General features: G+C 34.7%; 1 protein-coding gene across 1 annotated transcript in view; it reads left to right on the plus strand.

Moving 5' to 3' along the window:
• Positions 1-12483, plus strand: part of DNAH14 (dynein axonemal heavy chain 14) — a 554037-nt gene that overhangs the window by 72716 nt on the left and 468838 nt on the right. Inside the window, exons 10-11 of the mRNA XM_003791010.1 lie at positions 4712-4959; positions 8939-9071. Of these exons, the coding sequence (XP_003791058.1) occupies positions 4712-4959; positions 8939-9071 (381 nt within the window). The remainder of the gene's footprint in view (positions 1-4711; positions 4960-8938; positions 9072-12483) is intronic.

Raw genomic sequence — 12483 nt, forward strand, 5'->3', positions numbered from 1 at the left:
CTTTTCCACTTCATTCTGGCTGAGTCTTGGGAGGTGGCGAGCTTCCAAGTATTGGTCGATTTCCTTCAGATTGTCATATTTCTGGGAATAAAGTTTTTTGTAGTATTGATAAACCCTTGGCAAAACTAACCAGAAACAGAAAAGTAACATCTCTAGTAACCTCAGTAAGAAACAAAAGGGTAAATTACAACAGATACCACAGAAATACAAAATTTATTCAATATTTTATACCTGGAAAACCCCAGGGACTCAACACAAAACTCTTAGAAGTGATCAAGAAATATAGTGACATTTTGGGATTTTTTCATATTTGCCAATAGCAGTCAAGCTGAGAATAAAATCAAAGGCACAATACCCTTCACAGTGGTATTTGAAACATCCTTATAATAATAATCTGATCTTTGATAAACCCAACAAAAGCACACTTTGGGGAAAAGAATTCTATCTAATCAAAGTACTGGGAGAACTATTAACCACATGTAGAAGACTAAAATTGGACCTGTACCTCTCACCACTCACAAAAATTGACTCTTACTCAATAAAAGACTTAAATTTAAGACATGAAACTAAAATTCTAGAAGAAAGTGTGGGTAAACCTCTATTAAATCAGTCTGGAAAATGATTTTATGGAAAAAAAGTCCCGTGGCAATTGTAGCAACACAAAAAATAAATAAATGGGACATGATCAAGCTAAATACTTTCTGCACTGCTTATGGTACCACAACTGAAGCAAACAGCCTTCAGAATGGGAGAAGCCTGTTATAAATCTGACAAAGGGCTAATAATTGGAATCTACAGAGAACTAAATCAACTAAAAAAGAGCAAACAGATGAATGGCCAACAAACACACGAAAAAATGCTCATCATCCCTAATCATCAGAGAAATGCACTCTGAGATATCACCTAATCCCAGGAGATTAGCTCACATCACAAAATCCTAAATCTGCAGATGCTAGCTAGGGTATGGAGGTAAGGGAACACTTTTGTACTATTGGTGGGATTACAAATTAATACAACCTCTACAGAAAGAAATACGGAGACTTTTCAAAGAACTAAAGGTTGACCTGCAATCCCATTACTAGGTATCTAACCAGGAGAAAAAAAGAATGATTTTACCAGAAGGACATGTGCACTAGAATATTTATTGCAGCTCAATTCACAATTGCCAAGACATGGAAGCAACCCAGGTGCCCATCACCCCATGAATGGATTAACAAACTGTCATATAGTATACCATGGAGTACTATTCAGCCATAAGATGGAGACTTTACATCTTTTGTGTTTACCTGGATGCAGTTGAAACACATTCTTTTTAGTATGATATCACAAGAATGGAAAAACAAGTATCCAGTGTACTCAATACTAATATAAAACCAATATATGCATAAACAACCACTCACCCACAGGAAAGAAAAACCCAAGTATCATCTAGCAAGAGGAAGAAGAGAGCTGAGAGAGGGGAGGGGTGCAGCAGGAGGGTGATTGTTGCACATTGGTTTCTCACCTAATGTGCACAATGTGAGGGCGTTCAGCGCACCTGCTGGGTGAGGGGCTCAACTATAACTTGAGCTTTACCTTATAAATGAAAACAATGTAACCTAAACATTTGTACCTTTAAATTTAATTTTTTTGAAAAATGTTCATAAAAGTCTTTATTTTGAACAGTTAATAGGCTCTGCTTCATCACTTATTACTTAAAAAATAAATCCATGCGTTATGCACACAAGTTTTTCAAATCTCATAGCAGCTCCTGGGAGAACATAACCCACTCCAAAAAAGGAAAGAAACAAACAAACAAAGGTTTGTTAGTGTTTAGTGAGAGAGAATCCAGGAAAGGTAGGCACAGTTGGTTTAAGGAGGGATTTAAATTCAGGCTTAGGCAAATAAGTTTGTCCTTCAGGCAGGTAAGGCTGGGAGTAGCATGCCATGGGTAATATCAGTGGAAAAAATATTACTTTATTATGAATAAAGTTAGTATTCTATTTTTCAGGTCTAATGTGACTGCTCTCTTAATTGGTGTATGAGCTACCCCATCTTTTTTTGTTAGCCCAGTTTTTTGAAGCAAATATTATATCAATAGAGAATAGCATTACATTGGTAAATCATTCTTCCAGAGAGACATGGCCAGTACCGCAAAAATTTATTTTTTCAATTTCATGAAAACCTATTAATTTATATATCATTGTACAAGTAGCCAACAACACTTTAATCACATTCTCTGCATGTTCTTTTCATTATACTTTCTTCTTTTTATGTGTGGCTGTACATTCTCCACATATTGTTTTTATTATATTTTCTTTGAATGTGTGGCTGGGACAAATGTATTTGCTGCATTCACTGCATGCCTTCATTTATTTCCAATCTCTTTCACAGGGACAAAGGTAGCAATGCCCCCTTTTTGGTAAGCTTTTCACTGCTTGTCTCATAACTCTTCCTTTTGGTGTGAAATGAACTGTTCTTCTTATCACCACACCTTGTCCTTGATTGATATTTTGTGGAGACCATGCACATTTTGGATACACCTTCTTATGTTTTCTTCCCAGAGACATCCTGTGAAATCTTTCAATAAGTATCTTCTTCCAGATTGTTTCTTTGAAGGAAGTTGTGACCAGTGGCTGTTTGTTTCCTTACAAATCACATATAAATTATTTGCTACAATGTCAATGATGAAGAAAATTGTGAGGGGTCAATGCTGAGTTCCTCAATGACAGAAATACATTCTCATTCACTTATTAAGAACATCAACGCCTGCTTTAGTAGCATTATAAAATTGGATTATTCTTGTTATCTGTTACCTTCATATCTTCACCTTCATATCTTCATGTTGGGTGGAAAGTACTACAACTACCTTTCTTGTCTTTGGCATAATTGCTAATGTCACATAGGGAGAGAAGGCAAATCTTTTGTATGGGTGGAGAGTTTTTCATTAATGCTCGCCTGAGTTCTAGAGGCAAATCCCTTTTATCACTGACAACAGTACCAACTATGGTTAGATTCTTTTGAATAAGTAGAAAGCCAGGGTGATGGAGGTAAACGTACTGTGCCTGGTTTTAGGAAGCTTTACATTTAGATTTACCCTCCTCTTTTGGTAAAATACAATGTATTTGAAGAAGGTCCCTCTGTGTAGGAACATGTAGATATTTATTTGTATGTATTTCCTTGTTTGATTTTCAAAACTTATTATTTGCTTATAAGTGAGGCACCAAACTTCATAGGCCCCAGCACACATAAATTGTGTTCTTTTTGTTTGATGTTTAAATATAGTGAAAACATGAAGTGAAGTTTTATGAAAATTGTTGTTGAGTTCCAGTATGTTACTCAGGCTACTAAAAATACTGTAAACTAGAATTTCTCAAAAGAAGAGACACAAATGGCAAACAGGTATATTAAAAAAATGCTCAACCTCCTTAGTCATTAGAGAAATGCAAATCAAAACTACAATGAGATGTCACCTCACCCCAGTTATAATAGCTCTTTTCAAGAAACCAGGGAGTAAGTAGTAAATGAGGTGAAAGCTATGTTAATTAGTAGGATGTAAGCACTCCGATTTGAACAAATAATCAATATATTGAATCCCACAAAGGCTTAAATGTATTCATGATCTGTGTATATATGACTTAAAAAAAAAAGAGGCTCGGTGCCTGTGGCTCAAGTGGCTAAGGTGCCAGCCACATACACCTAAGGTGGCGGGTTCGAATCCCCAGCCCGGGCCCGCCAAACAACAATGATGGCTGCAACCAAAAAATGGCCAGGCATTGTGGAGGGCGCCTGTAGTCCCAGTTACTTGGGCGGCTGAGGCAGGAGACTCACTTGAGCCCAGGAGTTGGAGGTTGCTGTGAGCATGATGCCATGGCACTCTACCCAGGGGGATAGCTTGAGGCTCCATCTCAAAAGAAAAAAAGAAACCAGGGAGTAATGAATGCTACAAGATATGGTGAAAGGAAACCTTCAAACCTTCACAGACTATTTGTGGGAATATCAATTAATGCAGCCACTATGAAGGATAGTATGTTCAAAAGGTAAAAATAGAACTATCATGTCACCCAGCAGTCTCACTGCTAATTACTCCAAGGAAATGAAATCAGTGTATTCAAAAGATACCTGCTCTTCTATGTTTATAGCAGCACTATGCACAATAGCCAAGATTTTGGAATCAACCTAAGTATCCAGCAGCAGATGAATAGATAAAAATATATAGCACAGACACAATAGAATACACATATTATTCAGCCATGAAAAAGAATGAAATGCTGTAATTAGTTCCAATGATGGAGCTGAAGAACATTGTGTTGAGTGAAATAAGCCAAGCACAGAAAGACAAATCTCATGTGTTCTCACTCATAAGTGGAGAGAGCTAAATGTTAACCCATGTATGCCAAGACAGCTTCTATTTTTCCAATGCATTACAGAGAAAAAGAAAGTTTGGGCACCTCTGCTTTAAAATAACCAAAAGAGTGAAATTGGAATATTCCTAACCCAAGGAAATGACAAATTCTTGTGGTGATGGATACTCAAATTATTCTGCTTTGATTAATATTCATTATATGCCTGTATCAAAAGATCACATGTTTAACATAATATCACCTTATTAACATATATAACTATCACGTACCCATAATAATTTAAAAAATTTAAAGTAAGAAAACATAAAGATCATGATATATTAACATAGGAAATTATCACTTGTTCTCAATTGTTTATCAAATTGTAGGTTGCAGAAAAGAAAGGAATCAAGGAATATTTTGAGTCAAAACATTCAGATGATACAACACATTTCAAGCTTCCTAAATATCGACGTTTATTAGAAAAAAATGTCAGGTTTGTGATGCTGGTTGACTACATATTTCAAGAACTCATTCGACAACTTATGAATGCTACAATCACACTACTTTTGGAATTATTTAATGATTCTGCTAAAATTCCATTTTCAATGGAAAAAAAGAATGAAGATCTCATGAGGTAAACCACTTTTTTACTTAGAAAAGTAATTTTTAGTAATAATTTCTTAATATATTGCCATTTATGGAGGAAATATATAATAATTTAATCTAGGATTTGAAAATTCTTCCTGTAGAAGACTTTATTTACTTTTTTGCAATTACCTAAACCTATTATTTAGTAATACTTATATTGTCTATAACATTTAAGAAAAATTTCTAAACTTTTAAAAAATTTTTTTATTAGATCATAATTGTGTACATTAATTCTATCATAGGATACAGTGTGTTGCTTCCATATACAATTTGAAAAACTCTCATCCAACTGGTTAACATAGCCATCATGTCTTTCTCATAATTGTTGTAAGACATTTATATTCGACCTTTAGACAAATTCACATGTACCTTAATAGGATAAATCATAGGCGTGATCCCCACAATATCATTCTCTTCCCCCACCCTCCCCTCTCCCCTCCCCTCCCTCTCCCCTTCTGCATTGGTCTGGTTGCCATAAAAAATACAGGATTCTCCATATAATTTGAATTTCAGATAAATAGCAAATACTTCTTTATATAAGTATGTATCAACTATTACCTATACTAAAAATTATTCATTGTTTATTTGAAATTCAGTTTTTACTAGGTGTTCTTTATTTGCTAAATATGACAACCCTATACATAGATGTACTGTGACTTCCAAATTCAGAGCTACATCTTCAAGATACATGAAAATGATTATGGAAGGAGCTACGAGGTCCAATTGGAATCTGAGTTAATTGCAAGAAATATCTATTGAATATTTCTCCAACTAAGAAACTATTTGAAAAATATTTTTATCTTCTATTTAAATACTGCTGTTGAAAACAAAGCATTTTCTTATTTTCCACAACTGAATCTATCCACAGTATCTTGTGAAACATGGAATGTTAATTCAGGCGGTGGAATACTTTATAATTTGTCAAAACCACCCAAATTTAGCAATATCATTTTAGTCAAATCAAACTTTCATTATCATAACTAGAGAGCTGAAAAAAATGAATTCAAAAATATTAAAGATAATCTATTCTGTTTCTCTAATTATTACTGAATCGATAACACTAAGGCCTTATAACTGGTTTGAACCAGTGCCAGGACTTTAACTTACATGGAATACAACTATATAGTGATTTTCCTATCTAGTGTATATAACTTTTCATAAAATATGTAGGCTTTCTCCTCAATTATTTTCACTTCCTGCTGTTCCTCATCCTCATGAAATGAGACATAATTTTATAGTAGTAAATTATACATAATATAAAATAATTTTATCCATTTGTAAGTGTGCAATTCAGTGGCATTAAGTCCATTCACAGTGTTGTGCAACCATCAACACTATCCATTTCCGGAACTTTTTCATCACTCCAAATGGAAGCTTTGTACTCATTAACAATGAATACTATGTATCAACCCATTACCGTCTCTGCCTCTAGCCATGGTAACTTTCTGTTTCTATAGATTTACATATTTAAGTACCTCATATACTTGGATTTATACAATGTTTGTGCCTTTGTTTCTGACTTATTTCATTTAGCATAATGGAAATTAGGTTGACATTATAGCATGTATCTGAATTTCACTCCTTTTTATTTTTGTGTGTATTTTTGCATTAGCTTTCTTTCTTTTTTTTTTTTTTGAGACAGAGCCTCAAGCTGTCTGGGTAGAGTGCCATGGCATCACAGCTCACAGCAACCTCCAACTCCTGGGCTCAAGCGAGTCTCCTGCCTCCGCCTCCCAAGTAGCTGGGACCACCAGCGCCTGCCACAATGCCTGGCTATTTTTTTTTTTTTTGGTTGCACCCATCGTTGTTTGGCAGCCCGGGCTGGATTCAAACCTGCCACTTTAGATGTATGTGGCTGGTGCCTTAGCCACTTGAGCCACAGGTGCCGAGCCTGCATTAGCTTTCTAATGTATCTATTTTATTTTTTTATTGTTGGGGATTCATTGAGGCTACAAAGAACCAGAATATATTCTTTGCATTTGTTAGGTAAAGTCCCTCTTTTAATTGTGTCCCTCCCCCAAAAGGTGTGTCATGACCCATGACCCCATCCCTCCTTCCCTCTCTCTGCTGTCTTCTTCCCCCACCCCCCACCACGTATGAGGTCATCAAGTGTCCTCATATGATAATTGAGTACATAGGATTCTTGCTTCTCCATTCTTGTGATGATTTACTAAGAATAATGTTCTCCATTTCCATCCAGTTAATACAAAGGATGAGAAGTCTCTATCTTTTTTAATGACTAAATAGTATTCCATGGCATATATATACCACAGCTTGTTAATTCCATTCCTGGGTTGGTGGGCATTTAGGCTATTTCCACATTTTGGCAGTTGTAAATTGAGCTGTAATCAGTCTAGTGCAAATATCCTTATGGTAAAATGATTTTTTTTCTTTTGGGCAGATGCCCAGTAATGGGACTGTAGGAGCAAATGGGAGGTCTAGTTTGAGTTTTTGGAGAGTTATCCATACTTCCTTCCCAAAAGCTTCTATTAGTTTGCAGTCCCACCAACAGTGTAAAAGTGTTTCTTTCTCTCCACATCCACATCAGCATCTGCAGTTTTGAGATTTTGTGATGTGGGCCATTCTCGCTGGGGTTAGATAATATCTCAGGGTGGTTTTGATTTGCATTCCTGTAATAATTAGGGATGATGAGCATTTTTTCATATGTTTGCTAGCCATTCATCTGTCTTCTTTAGAGAAGGGTCTATTCATGTCTCTTGCCCATTGATATATGTGAATTAATTTGAGTTCTCTGTAGATCCTAGTTATCAAGCTTTGGTCTGATTCAAAATACGCAAATATCCTTTCCCATTATGTAGGTTGTGTATTTGCTTTGGTTGTTGTCTCCTTAGCTGTGCAGAAGCTTTTCAGTTTAATTAAGTCCCATTTGTTTATTTTTGTTGTTGCAATTGCCATGGAAGTCTTCTTCATAAAGTCTTTCCCCAGGCTGATATCTTCCAGTGTTTTTCCCATGCTTTCTTTGAGGATTTTTATCATTTCATGCCTTAAATTCAGGTCTTTCATACATCTTGAATCAATTTTTGTGAGTGAAGAAAGCTGCGGGTCCAGTTTCAGTCTTTTACATGTGGATATCCAGTTCTCCCAGCACCATTTATTGAATAGGTGTTCTTTCCCCCAGTGTATGTTCTTGTTTGGTTTATCAAAGATTAGGTGGCTATAAGATGATAGTTTTATTTCCTGGTTTTCTATTCAATTCCAAACGTCTATGTTTCTAATTTTGTGTCAGTGCCATGCTGTTTTGACCACTATGGCCAAATTTCACTCCTTTTTAAAGCTAAATAATATTCCATTCCATGAATATACCACATCTTGTTTATGCATTCATCTAGTGATGAATGTTTTGACTGTACCGTTTGGCTATTGTGGATAATGCTGCTACAAAATGGAGTGCAAATATCTTTTTGGGTCCTAGCTTTCTGTTCTTTCCAGTGCAATTGCTGGATTACTTGGTAATTCTATATTTGACATGAGAACTATCGTACTGTTTTCCACAGTAGCTGTACATTTTTACTTTCTACCAGCAGTACACCAGGGTTCCAATCCTCATAAACATTTATTATTTTCTGTTTTTAAAAAGAATAATAGCTATCCTAATTAGCATAAACTAATACATTATTGCATTGTAATTTTGATTTGCATTTCTCTAATGACTAGTGACATTAAACATCTTTTCTTGTGCTTATTGTCCATTTGTATATATTCTTTATTTATTTATTTTTTTATTGAATGGTAACTGTGTACATTAATGCACTTCTAGGGTACAGGGTGGTGTTTTCACACACAATTCAACGTATATATTCTTTAGAGAAATGTCTAGTCAAGTCCTTTACCTACCTTATTAGTTGGGTTGTTTTTTTTGTTCAGTTGTAAGAATTCTTTATATTTTTTAAATATTAGTGAGATATATGATTTTTCTAAAGTTATTTTTTTCCTTCTCAATTTAGAGCAATAACCAAGGACAACTTTTTTACAACTGAAAAGATGACAAATGATTTGGGAGAACTTGGTAATATTTCAAATTCACGTGCAACTCGTGTTCCAACATTGGAAGTAAAAACACACGCTGATGTTAATGAGGTAAAATGCTCTTTGAAGAAAAACAAAGATTTTTTTGATGTAAAATGAATATATTTTGAAATTTAAAGTATAATTTTATAGTTAGTATTCACATTTCCTCCCCCCCATAGGTGCTAGTTAGATGATAACATCTATCTCATTTGGTTAATTTGTGCATTCATTTGGCATGTAATTATTGAGTAATTATTATGTCCCAGACAGTGAACCAAGGACTGAAATATAGCAGTCAGCAAAAAAAATTCCCTGACCTTTTTGAGCTTATATTGTATCAGAGGAGACAAATAAATGAAGTAAGTGATGAGTACGTACTGTGAAGAAAAATGAACAAGAGAGGAGACCACAGAATTATACTCTATTTTATTTTACATAGAAATGGTCAGAGAAGGCAATCCAGTCTAAAAGTAGCAACCACTTCCTACTTCTTCCACTACTGTATTATTAATAGAACTCTCTTTGCTTTTGTGCAAGCACTTTTGTTGATTATGTTCTTAACTTAAAAGTGACAGAAGCTAAATATGAAAACCTTGGAAAAATTTCAAAGAAACTATGTAAGGAAGTCTTTTCTTTCCATGAAGAATTGTTCTCCTCCAAGTGTTATTTTCTTGAGATTTAAACTTTATGTCATAAGTGCTTGTTCTGTTGGTAAAAGTAGTGTTTTCATGAGATAGTATTGTATAATCACTGTATAATATGTACTTCATACATATTTTTCCTTTAAAAAGTATTTTAGCTAGATTTGGTAACAAAGGAAAATGTTTACATGCTTTAGTAAAAATGAATACACATAATTCCATAGTTTGAAGTCTGGAAATACATGCACAAAAATATTAACAGTGGTTATCTATGGTAATATACTCTTGGGTAAAATTTTTGTTTTCTTACATATACCTTTCTATGTTGTCTAAACTTTGTACAATATACATACATTACATTTATAAAGTCTATCACACATGCAAGAATAAGCAAATGTCCACATAGGCTTCGCAAAGCTTAAAAGTTGTCAGTGCCTCCTATTATCACTTCTTGATGAAGCAATTTATTTTCCTTTTCTGCAGTTAATAGACATTTAGGTTGGTTTCAGTTTTTGTTTTTGCTATTACATACAGTTCTGCTGTGTATATTCTTGACTATGTCTCCTATGGTATATATGAAAATATGTTACTATTTATATGTTTATATATTGCAAAGGAATGTAATTTCTGGGTAAAAAAGGTGCATTTAACTGTACCACATAATATGAAATTATTTTTCCAAAATGACTATAGCAATTTAAGTGACCTTTAATATACTTTCTTTTTATTGTTCCATATCCTCACCAATTCTAATCAATTTTTAATGTCCTTGGCAATTAGTTGTGAAATGGCATTTTACTGAGGTTTTAACTTGCATTTCTCTTATTACTAATTTGATTAAGCATTTTTTATTTTTTATTTTTTGGTATTTCAAACAATGTAATATATGATACTGGTTTACATCTTTTTTTATACATTAATGCATTTATGGGGTACAATGTGCTTATTTCATATACAATTTGAGATGCTTACATCAAACTGGTTAACATAGCCTTTGCCTCACTTACTTAGTTATTGTGTTAAGAAATTTATACTCTACACTTAATAGATTTGACATGTACCCTTGCAATATGCACTACAGGTGTGGTCCCACTGTTTACCCTCCCTACGTCCAACATCTCCAGTCCCCTCCCATCTCCCTCCTCGTCCCTCCTTCATCTTGGGCTATAGTTGTGTTTTATCTTTCATATGAAAGTGTGGGTGATTATAAATTGGTTTCATAATGGTACTGAGTATACTGGATGCTTTTTCTTCCATTCTTGAGATACTTTACTAAGAAGAATATGTTCCAGCTCCATCCATGTAAACATAAAAGAGGTAAAGTCTCCATCTTTTTTAAGGCTGCATAATATTCCATAGTATACATATGCCACAATTTATTAATCCATTCATGTGTCTATGGGCACTTGGGCTTCTTCTGTGACTTGCCAGTTATGAATTGAACTGCAAAAAACAATCTGGTGCAAATATCTTTGTTGCAAAGTGATTTTTGGTTTTTTGGATATACACCTAGTAGAGGACTTGCAGGATTGAATGGCAGGTTTACCTTTAAATCCCTAAGTGTTCTCCAAACTTCTTTCCAAAAGGAACATATTAACTTACATTTCCACCAGCAGTGCAGAAGTGTTCCCTTTTCTCCACAGCCATGCCAATGTCTGTAGTTTTGGATTTGGAAATGTGGGCTACTCTTACTGGAGTTAGATGATATTTCAAAGTGATTTTGATTTGCATTTCTCTGATGATTAAAGATGATGAACATTTTTTCACGTGCCTGTAGCCCATGCGCCTGTGTGCTTCAGAGAAGCTTTTGTTCAAGTCTCTTGCCCACAATGAAATTGAATCACTTGTTGTTTTCTTATTAATAAGTTTGAATTCTCTGTGGATTTGGTTACCATACCTTTATCAGAAACATAACCTGAAAATATCTTCTTCCATTCTGAGGGCTGTCTGTTTGCTTTACTTACTATGTTCTTGGCTGTACAGAAGCTTTTTAGTTTGATCAAATCCCAGTAATGTATATTCAGTGTTGCTTTAATTGCCCTCCTCATAAAGTATTCTCCCAGGCCAATTTCTTCAAGTGTTTCCTCTCACTCTCTCCAAGAATCTTTATAGTTTCACGTCTTAAGTTTAAATCACTTATCCAGTGAGAGTCAATTTTTGTTAATGGTGAAAGATGTGGGTCCAGTTTCAGTCTTCTACAAGTCGCCAGCTAATTCACCCACCACCATTTGTTAAATAGGGAATCTTTCCCCCAATTTATGTTTTTGATAGGCTCATCAAAGATCAAATGATGCTAATTGTCTGGGTTCATCTCTTGATTTTCTATTCTGTGCCATACATCTACCTCTCTATTTTTGTGCCAGTACCATGCTGTTTTAATCACTATAAATTTATAGTATAGGATGATGTCTGGTAGCATGATTCTTCCTGATTTGTTTTTATTTCTGAATAATATCTTGGCTATTTAATAATTTTTCTGATTCCATATAAAATGAAGCACTATTTTTTTTTTCCAGATCTTTAAAGTATGACATAGGCCTCCTGCTTGGGGAAGGGGTCTCCCATCCTCTAGTCAACAGGCTTTGTAACTGAAATTTGTTTTCTTGAATACTCTTCCTTGGAGTTACAGCTTGCTGAACTTCTTTCTTGGCTCAGCTCCCCACCTTTGGCTTCATAGAGTCTGATTCCGTCCAGTTTTTCTTCTTCTGCTCTGGAGCCTCTGCCGAGGGTTGCTACCAGTCAGCCATCTTCTTAATTTTGATATTTTAAAATTCAGCACTAATTCTTTTTTTTTCCTTTTATTAAGTGATATGCACATAGAGCACTCATATTTACCAACA

This window comes from Otolemur garnettii, unplaced genomic scaffold (assembly GCF_000181295.1).
Source record: "Otolemur garnettii isolate 467f Iridium unplaced genomic scaffold, OtoGar3 scaffold00045, whole genome shotgun sequence".
Classification (NCBI taxonomy): Eukaryota; Metazoa; Chordata; class Mammalia; order Primates; family Galagidae; genus Otolemur; species Otolemur garnettii.